At 38.7% G+C, this 11,556-nt stretch overlaps 1 protein-coding gene across 1 annotated transcript; it reads right to left on the reverse strand.

Annotated features, from left to right (window-relative positions):
• Positions 1-2,708: 2,708 nt before the first annotated feature.
• LOC149145747 (uncharacterized) lies at positions 2,709-3,506 on the reverse strand. The gene has a single exon (XM_089452541.1). The coding sequence runs from the start codon at positions 3,504-3,506 to the stop codon at positions 2,709-2,711; it is 798 nt and encodes a 265-aa protein (XP_089308667.1).
• Positions 3,507-11,556: the final 8,050 nt, after the last annotated feature.

Here is an 11,556-nt window from a genome sequence, read left to right on the forward strand (position 1 = left end):
TGATGATGACCTGGGAATCCCTGAAAACAACTGCTTCTATGTGCCCCAGTTCTTTAAGCATTTTGATCCCTTGAAACAGAGCCATGACTTCAGCTTGTATGCTTGAGGAGTGGCCCAGTCCCCATGCAAACTTGTGTATAGATGCTTCTTTTGGATTTATAATGAGTCCTCCTGCTCCAGCCATTCCTGGATTTCCCTTGGCTGCCCCGTCAAAGAAAAGAGAGGGGAGTGTTTGCTTGGACAGCCAAGATTGAAATTCTTCTTTGGTTTTCCTTATTTGCCAATCTTTGAGACATATGGGTGGGATTTTCGATTTTTGGAAATTGAGGTTAAGGGCTGCTCCAAACTCAATATCCTGCTGGCTTAGATTTGTGTCATCGCTTTTGTCTCTTAGCCACTCATTTAACTGACCTTTCACTGTATTTGCTACTAGTTTGAAGTTCTGTTCCTTATCTCTGAAAATCCTTTTGTTCCTCTCCAACCAGATTTTCCAGCTGATGAATTTGGGCAGAGCTTCCATGTTGCTTTGACAATCATGTTTTTTGGGCTTGGGCCTGGACACCTGGCCAGCCACCCAGCAAACAAATCCGGGACAGAGTGGGGGAAGACGGGCATAAATTTCGATGATCCAAGGAGCTCGTGCCAGATTAGACCTGTGTAATTGCATGCCAGCGAGAGGTGAAGAGCAGATTCTAGACTTTCCTTGCATAGTGTGCATCTTGATGGTCCTAGAAATCCCCTTTTCTGAAGTCTGTCATCTGTTAGGATTTTTTGGTGGCATAGCAGCCAGCAGAAATGGTCAATTTTTGGAATGGTAGGGAAATTCCAAATACCAGTCCAGGGCACCGGATTTGGAGGCACGTGAGGTCTCTCCATGAATTTGGCGTAGCCCTGAGCCACCGTGTAACCAATCTGCTTCGGTCCCCAGCCTCTCGTGTCTTTTCTTCTTGCGTGCAACGGAGCCACCCCATGCAGCATCTTCAACAACGTGTCATATTCTGACTGCAACGTGGATGGAACGTTGATCTGTTTCTGCCAGACCAGCTGTCTCCACACCAATTCGATATGTCCCAGAGCATTTTTATATTGGCTTCATCCATCCATACCTTCAACTCGTTCCTAAGATTCGAGTTCACCAGCGAAGGCCTGTTCATTATGTTATCATCCCATAACCTGATGTGTTTGCCATTTCCTGGTATCCAGTAGGCATTGTCTCTTATTAGCGAGCCAATTTTAATAATTAGAGAGATGAGTGAGGTTCCGTTATGGTCTTTAGGCTGCTCCAGGCACCGAAGTCTCTGACCTTTGAAATATTTCCTCGACAGCGCCAGTTGAACCCATCCTGGCTTTGGGGCTATGATCTTCCAAATCAGCGTGGCTCCCATTGCTAGATTCTGCATACTTAGATTTTTATAGTTTAGACCTCCCTCTTGCAGCGGTCTGGAAACTATTTCCCAATTAACCAGAGAGATTTTCTTCTCATTTTGTTTGCCTCCTTTCTAGAGAAAATTCCTGATTAGCTCCTCCATCCTCTTAATGATTCCCACCGGCGCCAAAAGAACAGAGAATTGAAATAGCGACAGGCTGCTAAGCACAGATTTGATGAGTACTGATTTTCTAGCAATGTTGAGCTAGGAGGATCCCCAGGCCTGCATTTTTGCTTTGAATTTTTCTATCTGGGGATGCCAGTCCTTGCTCTTATCCCTCTTATGAAATATGGGCAGCCTAAGGTATTTAAAGGAGGTCCAGGATGCTGAAGCTGCAAAGCCTAGGCATCTGGCTATGGAACTTGCAGCAACAGCTGAGATATTCCAGCAGTAAACATGGCACTTACCCCTATTTAGTTCACTGCCCGATGCATGACAGTAGTCTTCTAGCACTTCTTTGAATTTGCTCTCAGACAGTTGATTTGCAGCCCCTAATAACAAGGTATCATCTGCGAAGAGGGCATGGTTGATGCTCTTAACCCCTCTTGCTATGCACAGGCCAACTATATCTTGATCTTGTTGCTTCTTGTTTAAGTAGAAACTGAGGATAGAGGCCTGCAACACAAAGAGGAGGGGTGAGAGGGGGCACCCCTGCCTCAGCCCTCTAGAAGCTTTGAAGAAGTCAGCAGCCCTGCCATTCACTAAAGGTGCAATCCAGGGTTCCAAAATACAAGCTCTGATCCACTTGATAAAAGTTTGTCCAAAGCCAAGTTTGTGCAAAACAACAAACAAAAATCTATGTCTTACACGATCAAATGCATTAGCTAGGTCGATTTTAATGACCATACCTTTTTCTTTTCGATGAAGGTTGGAATGTATCGCCTCTTGGACCAGGATGAAATTATCTACTAGTTGCCTGCCATGTATAAATCCACCTTGATTCTACGGGATGATTTTGGGGAGGATTTTCTTCAACCTGTTTGCTATTACCTTGGTGATCACTTTATATCCAATGTTGCATAAGGATATAGGACGGAATCTATTAAATGAGTTTGCCCCTTTTTCTTTAGGTATGAGGGCGAGGAATGTTGAATTTGTGCAGCCTCCAATTTTTTGACACTCTTGGGACTTCTGGATCATTTTGAAAAGCTCCTTCTCAACTATCTGCCAACATGTCTGAAGAAATCTGGGCATGAAACCATCCGGGCCCGGGGCTTTGTCGGGTTCCATTGCAAAGAGGGCTTCCCTAACTTCGTTTTTGGTGATTTTGCCTTCAAGAGCCTAGTTCATTTTAGATGTGATGAGGTTGGGAACAACATCTAGCAGTTTTTCGTTTTGGCTAGTCTCCACGCCTTCACTATACATCTTCTCAAAGTGATCTGAAGCTGCCCTCTTAATGCTGGCAAAATCTTTTAAAGTGCAGTTGTCTTTTTTGATTTCAGATATAGAATTGTGACATTTCCTGGCTTGAGCCTGCTTGTGGAAAAAAGAAGAATTTTGGTCACCAGCTTTGAGCCATAGACTCCTTGACTTGAGCCTCCAAAATTCTTCTTCTGCTAGACAAGCCTTATGGAACTTTTGTTGTAGCTGAGATTCCTTGTCTAGCTCTTCTTTGGTGATTTCGGCAGCTTCTAGGTGGAGGTGTTGTTTTTCCAATTCACTTTGAATTTTTTTCCTGTCCACAGCGGGATTGGGCAAGGTCTTAACCCAGCCTTTCAGCATCCTTTTAACTCTTCGAAGTTTTTCCTCCCAAACAAAGAAAGGAGAACCCTTGACTGGCTCTTTCCAGCAATCTTTGACCTTTTGCATGAAGTCTATCTCTTTAGTCCATAGAGAGCTAAATCTGAAGGGGATAGGCCCCAAATCCTTAGAAGTCAACAACTCTAGACTGATGGGCTTGTGATCTGAAACACTACTATGGAGAATACGCATTCTAGTCTCTAACCCAAGAAGCAGGAAAGAACTTTGAACAAAAAATCTATCAAGTCTTGCCGCTATGTGACCCGGTCCAACTCTCTTATTTGACCATGTGAACGTGCCTGTGACCGGCTTTATATCTAGCAGATCCCAGTCTTGCATGAGGTCTTCCGCCCATTCTCTTGTCGGATCTCTGACTATGCTCCCTCCTCTTTTTTCTATTGAGAGGAAGGTGAGATTTAGGTCTCCAGCTATGATTATGTTTTCCAGATTATCTAGATCTGCCAAACTTTTGATGGAGTCCTAGCAATTTTTTTTCTCCCCTGCATTGTTAGGAGCATACACATTGAGTAGACAAATAATCTCCTTTGGATCTAAATGCTGCATTTTTAAAAAAATCCAATGGGTATTCAAGGACTCAGAGATTAATGAGAACTTATTTGTGTTCCAGAGCGACCCAAGTCCTCTCGATGCTCCACGGGCAGAGATTGCATGCGCTCCACTTTTGTTCCAAAATTTTTTGCTTGCTTGGAGGAAAGTTGTGTCCTCTAATTTGGTCTCCTGGATGAGGAGGATATCCGTGGCTTCCAATCTTATTAAACTCTTCATTTCTTCTTCCTTAACTGTGGTGCCCATTCCCCTACAATTCCAAGAGACTATCTTCATCATTTATTTTTGCCTTGGTGAGCTCCCTTGGAGCCCTGGGATTGGATCCTCGTCATCTTCAGGGTTTTTTCTAGAAGCTTCTCTAACGTTGGCTGGCTGCCCTGGTGCTTGTCCTTATAGGTTTCTTGTTCTCTTTTTTCCTTTTCAGATTTTCATCCTCTTGTAGATCTTCTAGGAGAGGACTGAGATTCACCTATTTCCCCTTCTTCCTCCAATTCCTCGAACTCTTGGGTTTCCTCCTCCTCTTCTGATATCCTCCCTTTTGATTTCTCTGGAACGCTTTTGGTGGAGGGGGAGGCTTTAGAGGGAGAGGCCTCCTTTGGGATTTCTGTCTCCTGGGTGTTCATGATTCCAGATCCAAGGATCTCGAATTTATTCCCTTGGCTTTCCATGGATGGTTTCTGAGCAGGGCCCGCTTGAGGAGATTTGGCGTTTCCATTTGCATTCTTCTTGTGAAAGGTTTTGGAACGCTTTGCCTGATTCCATCCTTCTTCCTTCCCTTTTTCTTCCACCCCTTTGGACAGGCAGTCTCTGGCAAAGTGTCTGTAGACGTGGCACTTCCGGCATTTGAATGGCAGCTACTCATAATCCAGTTTCTGTACATGCGTCCAGGGACCTACAACTATTTTGATGGCTTCCAGTAGTCCGACCTCCAGATCTACCTCCACACAGATTCTGGCACAATCATACTGGTCCTTGTTGTTGGCCTTGTCTATAAATTTTCCAAGTGTATTCCCTATGTGCTTCAAAGAATCCCAGTTCTAGTAGTGAACTGGGAGATTGGGGAGTCTCACCCACACCAGGACCATTGTAGGTACATCCACCGCTGGATCAAAGTTTGGCATCCATTTATTTAAATACAGCCCTTGGGGGCCCATGAAGTAGGGGCCATTCTGAAAATGAGATCTATGTCTTCTTTTGCAGAGAATTCAAACAAAAAATATCCTCTCCCGAGGAAGTAAGAGGTTACCTTGTTTTTTATCAAAGGTGCCCAGTTCCTAGCAACCTAGTTCTCGGTTGACTTCGGGGACGGCCAAAGTCCTGTAAACTGACCAACCAGAGCCCGATCTGCTAGAAACAATGCTACTTGGATTGGTCCTTCTGGCGGGAGGGCGATCTCAGGGATATCTTCGAGCTTTTTCACAAACTTTGCTACTTCCATGCATTTCTTCTTAGGCAAAGAGGCCAACAGGGTTTTGAAGGCCTTAGCGACGGAAGGTGAGGGAGGAGGAGAGGGAGTCGGCTCCTCCATGAAGAGCCAACAGATCCAACCAAGGTGGCCGCAACTTGCAGCAGATCCCTCAGCGGACTCCCTCGCAGGCTGAGAATGCGCGATATGCGGGCGTGCTCGCAGGCTTCAGATCGTGCGGAATGCGGATCTCGCAGGTTGTAGAGCCAAAAACGAGAAAATACTAGCAGGTTTCACACACACACATATATATATATATATATATATATATATATATATATATATATATATATATATATATATATATATATGATTATAAAATTATTTTAATTCCAGATTTATTAAATATTTAGAGAATCAAATTTTTCAAGATGTAAATCTGTTTCTGGTGTGAAATTTCAAAAAAGAAAAAAATATTACATTGAGAAATTTGATTCCTGTTAGCTCTTGGTTGATGTTACTTGTCAAGTCTATATTAAACATTAAAAGAATTATAGATATCTCTCATAGCTTGAATTAGAAATAACTTATTAATGAAATAAGAATTCTCTCTCTCTCTCTCTCTCTCTCTCTCTCTCTCTATATATATATATATATATATGATGTTAAAATGAAATATTTTATTTATAATCCACATTAAACTTTTTTTGTTATTAATATTTTTTAAATATTACATATCAATTTCATATTAAAAATGAAATAAATTATATATCCCCCTCACAATAAAAGTAAAAATATAAGAAAAAAAACTATTTATTACTTTATTTTTCTTTATATAAAGTTAATATAAAATTATGTTATTTAATATAGACATTGAAATATTTTATTTATGCCCAACATTAAAATATTTTTTTGTTATTAATATATTTTATTTTAAATATTATAAGTCAACTAAACATAAAATGAATTACACATAATGTAATATAGATAATATTATTTTGACATGTCATCTGTCAACTCCATGTTAAGTAGTTAAGGAATTACATATTTGTCTCATACCAATTATATATATGATCTAAAGCTAAGGGGGAAATTAAGCTATTTATTTATCGTTGACGATGATTTTTTTTGTTACTACTATTTTTTAATTTGTCATTGTACAAAACTTGAAAATAAAAAGAAAAAAGTAAAGTGATGGTTCCATATCAAGTGATGGTTCCATATCAAATCTTTAGGAGGCGCTGTCAGATTTGGATGTGCTGAACTCTACATCTTAGAAAAAGATAAAGGTTGGAGGGCTGAGGGATGTTAGGTTGGAAGGTGGGGTGATGGGGGCCCATAAATTTGAAAATAAAAAGAAAAAAGTAAAGTGATGGTTCCATATCAAGTGATGGTTCCATATCAAATCTTTAGGAGGCACTGTCAGATTTGGATGTGCTGAACTCTACATCTTAGAAAAAGATAAAGGTTGGAGGGTTGAGGGATGTTAGGTTGGAAGGTGGGGTGATGGGGCCCCATCAAGGCTGGCCGAAGGCTCATTTCAAGACCCTGCCTTCGGCCAGCCTTGATGGGGCCCCATCACCCCACCTTCCAACCTAACATCCCTCAGCCCTCCAACCTTTATCTTTTTCTAAGATGTAGAGTTCAGCACATCCAAATTTGACAGCACCTCCTAAAGATTTGATATGGAACCATCACTTTATTTTTTTCTTACTTTTTTCTTTTTATTTTCGTCTTTATGGGCTTCTATGACTTTTTTGCTTTCAAATGAGGTTTGGGTCATCCGCAAACCTCCATCAGCCGGCAAGGCAGGGTCTTGAAATGAGCCTTCGGCCAGCCTTGATGGGGCCCCATCACCCCACCTTCCAACCTAACATCCCTCAGCCCTCCAACCTTTATATTTTTCTAAGATGTAGAGTTCAGCACATCCAAATCTAAGAGTGCCTCCTAAAGATTTGATATGGAACCATCACTTAATATGGAACCATCACTTTACTTTTTTCTTTTTATTTTCAACTTTATGGGCTTCTATGACTTTTTTATTTTATTATTTTTATGTAACGTTACGTGACAACATCTCTCTCATATTGGATGTAGAGTGCATCTCGGTGCAACTATGTGTGATAAGAGAAAAATGTCAAAGAGAAATTAATATATTAGTGAAAAATATGTTATTGAAATGATGAAAGTGAATTGTTATTAAAAAATCATTAAATAAGTTAAAATAAATGTAATAATAAAAATTTGAAAAAAGAAAGAAACAAAAAGAAAAAATAATGTGATAATAAATTGTGGTTTGTTGAGTTAGTGAAAGTAAGTTTTTGTTTTGGGGGAGGGTTGCTAGTGCACCCTCGAGTGAAGAACTAATCTTTCCATGGAACTTGGGTACAACTACAAACAACCAATCAAAGGCATATGCACTTTTATAAGGAATCAAACAAACAACCACACTAAGTATTTACAAACTAATTATTGTGGAGACTCAACTCTCATCATTAAGTATCTAAACTTTGGAACCCTTTTTTCAAACTCTAGATTCAATTCAATTTTTACAAGGATTTGAATAGATCTTGGTTCTATTGTGGAATTTCAAAACCTCCATGCTTTAAGGCATAATAAACATAGGGCAGATGCACTAGCCAACCTAACCATTTGCAATGTCGAAGGAATGTTAAAAATCAATGGGAGGGATTTCCACTCCTCATTCCCTTGATCATGATTACACTTAGGAACATAAGAGCTCATCAGTTGGCGATGTTTGTTGACAAATGACATGATGTTCCCTCTATTTAATACAAATATGAAACAATATTGTTCTTCCTTCCCTTGCTTCATGGATATGGTGAGGTAAATTGTGAATTAAGAAAGTTTAAGGAGGCATTTCATCACAACGATATAGCAAAAGGATAAAATGATGTCACCCCTTTCAGTTGGGCTTTATGGAAGCCATGCTTTTAAACCTTGCCAGGAATTCGATGGGGGCGGGGGCAAGTAGTTTTGGATTGCTCATTATATCTACTTAGCTCAACCCTTCAAACAAAAATAGCATGGGTACAAGCCTTGACACATCGATCGACGGTTTATTTGGTTTATGCAAAGTTTAGTGGAGCCTCAGTTAAATATGATGATCCATGGCTAAGCTAGTAGGAGGAAAATCTCATATTTTCCTTCTTCTAAGATCTTCAGCCTCAAGGACAACATGGCCCAGTTTCAATTGAAGTATTTCCAACTTCAGCATGATTGTCCTCTACAATGGATATTCTAATAGACTAGAGGTAAAAACTCCAAAGGGAGAAGGAGGAAATCGACTATCTCATGGGTCAAATTGAAGAGCTAAAGTTAATTGGTCTACGTAGAACTCAAGTTCATTTTCCTTCTGCAACTTATTTTTTATTTTCCTCTTTTTCTCTTCCTAACTTAAATATAGAAGCTCCTCCTATGAACCCTAATCCTCTTCGAGGTCTACAAAACATTCCCTCTTTAATTCAGCTTACGTGCAAGTAAAATTTTGTTGTATTTTGGGCATATATTACAAGATATCACCACTAGGATATATGCATATGTAGTAATTTTGTTGTTATATTGCATATCCTTTTGCTTAGCTAAAACTTTGTTGCATTCCTAAATGCAAATTTTGATTAAATATTAAATTCTCGACTATGATTTTTTTTAAATGAAATTTTATTAGAACATTTATTAAGATTTAAGTCTCACTCAAAACATAATTATTTATTATATATAATATTTTAGATAATCATTAAAAGAAAAACTAAATATTGAATAAATTTGATTAACACAACTAATCATAATTACTTAACTAAAAATTTGCAAAACAACATATTTATATTCATATAAATTAAAAACATTTATGAAAAATTACATATAACAATATAACTTTATAGACCACATGCAAACTATTTATAAAATTAAAAATTTAAGAGGCTTAGTCTAACTTATAGACGAAATTTGTCGATTGAATGTAGCCTAGGTGGTTGGGAGGGTTTAATGATAACCTCCCCACCCCTTTTGTGAGTTGTCTTTGTACTACTTCATTGGGAGTTTCTATGTAATGATTATGTTGACTTTGTGCCTCTTCCTTGATTCTTGAGAATAGCAGGAATAAGGAAAAACTTAAAAAAAAACAAATAAAACAAAACTTATAAATGAAATCATCTTTTTTGACAACATTTTAATTTTACTCAAAATCTAATAGAGATTTTTAAAAACTTGAGTTTAAGTTGTTTAATCTATAGAATTCGAATGCCCCAAATTTTCAGGTGCTAAATCCATTTATGCATTCAAAAATGTATTTAAATTAACAAAAAAATAAAAATCTTACTTAAAATTATATGACCAGATTTAAGTGAAAAAAACATTTACACCAATTTAAAATATATAAATTAGTTTGAATTTTATTAAAATATGTTTTTTTATTAATTTGAATTTATTAAATTATGTTTTTTATCTTATTAATTATGTTGCCTTAAAAATTGAAAAGAGATATATTCAAAATTTTGTTTTATTTTATTATCATTATTTTTGTATTTATCGTTTTTTTTTCTTTTAAATGTATATACTAAATACTTTTTAATTATATTAATAAATTTGTTATTTGAAAATAAATAAATAGTAAGTCTTTTTTTTTTAAATGTATATACTAAATACTTTTTAATTATATTAATAAATTTGTTATTTGAAAATAAGTAAATTGTAAGTTAGTTATAATTCTTAAAATATTTCAGTTTTAACCCATTTTTCTGCACCAACCATATTCCTAAATGTAATAATTTATTTTTTAATTCTTTCAATATAAATATTTTCAAATAGTTTGATAGTTCTCATAAACACGTTTAAAAAAACCCAAAAAAAAAAGCACTCTAATTCATAGTGTAAATTTTGTTTCCAATATATGTAGTTTTATAAATTTCTCCCTATCTCATATTTTCAAAATAGAGAGAGACTTGGCTGCCATGTAACTCTATCGTGTTAGATAAGATGTCAATTTTCTCCTTAATATACTCCACCAATATAATATAATATAATATGTATTGGATATACTTCCATTGAACTCATAAGTATTGTAAAGTGATACTTTATTTCCTCCACGAGTAATGGATAAGTGGCATATCTTCTATACAATGTAAGTTTATGTTTTTGTCTATAATGACAAATCACCTTCAACAGCTTGTTTTTTTTTTTATCGATAATACTACTCTAGGAAATTATATTATGTACATAGAGAAATTACATGCAGTGAAACAAGTTTTCCAGGCCAGCGATGGCACTATGACATTGCAGCCAACAGAGGCGTGCATTGAGCGCTGGATACCCCAAAACCTCAACAAAAAGCCCTTGTTTTAACATAGACAGTGCCCACGCAGGGGCTGAGACACTGAAACACTACCCACGCAGGGGCTGAGATCCAAAAACACTACCCACGCAGGGGCGACCCTGTAAGTTACCAGACTTCCATAATAAACTTGATGATGAAATTTAAAACAGAGCAGGATCAAAATTGAAAACAGAGCAGGACCATACATAATCAGCGTCCAGAACGAGACCAAGCTAACATGCGACCAAGACATAAGACCAAGTGACCAAGACAGAAGACCAAACATGATCAGACAACCAAGACCGGGTGCATCAAAAAAGGACCTGAAGGACGGGCAGATGATAGAGTTATTCGTCTGGCTCCAAGTCGGCCAGGTCCATCTCCACGATCGGGTAGCCTTTAAAGGTGTCATCCTGGTCCTTGTTCGCGCCCGCTCTGGACGATGACGCCTCCTGCGTCTGAGTCTGGATAGGCGCCTTCCCTCTTGCATCTTCTGCTTGAGCCACGCCTTGGTCCAGCGGATTCGCGGGAGGCAATTCCTGATTGCTTGCCCCCTCGAGGTCTGACTCTGCCTCTCTGACAAAGAGGATGGAAACATGGGCATTGAAGTTGCCCAACTTGAATACCGCAGTGCCGATTGCTGGGATTTCAGGCTGCCTTGGCGGTCTCTCATTCGGGTCGGAGGTATCCACGAATTGAGATACTTGCAGGTGGGGGATTCCAGCCCGACGTAAACTACAACAGCAACAGCACTGGTGATACCCTTCTGCCACTGCTTGAGGGCGAGAAGGTGCCCCACGACCAGGCCCTCTTCGACATGGCTGTCTTTCTCTAGTTCTTGCCATATGAACAGAGAAGCTGCCCAGAATGTCCGCTCTACAAAACAAATGCCAAATCTCCAGAAGCGTCCAAGTGCAGAGAATGTTCTCACTCATCTGCAGAACCAGAACTCGCCAAGAATGTCGCTGCAACATTCTTGCTCCATCCTTAACCTCCGCGGCCTTCCCTCGGAACCAGAGCGCCATGAATGCGCTTCTCCCTCGCCGTCAGCCAGCATTAATGCGCATTAAGGTGTTTTGGAGCGG

Source organism: Pinus tabuliformis, chromosome X, assembly GCF_031772625.1.
Source record: "Pinus tabuliformis cultivar Carrire ecotype Pingquan chromosome X, CPIR1, whole genome shotgun sequence".
Lineage (NCBI taxonomy): Eukaryota > Viridiplantae > Streptophyta > Pinopsida > Pinales > Pinaceae > Pinus > Pinus tabuliformis.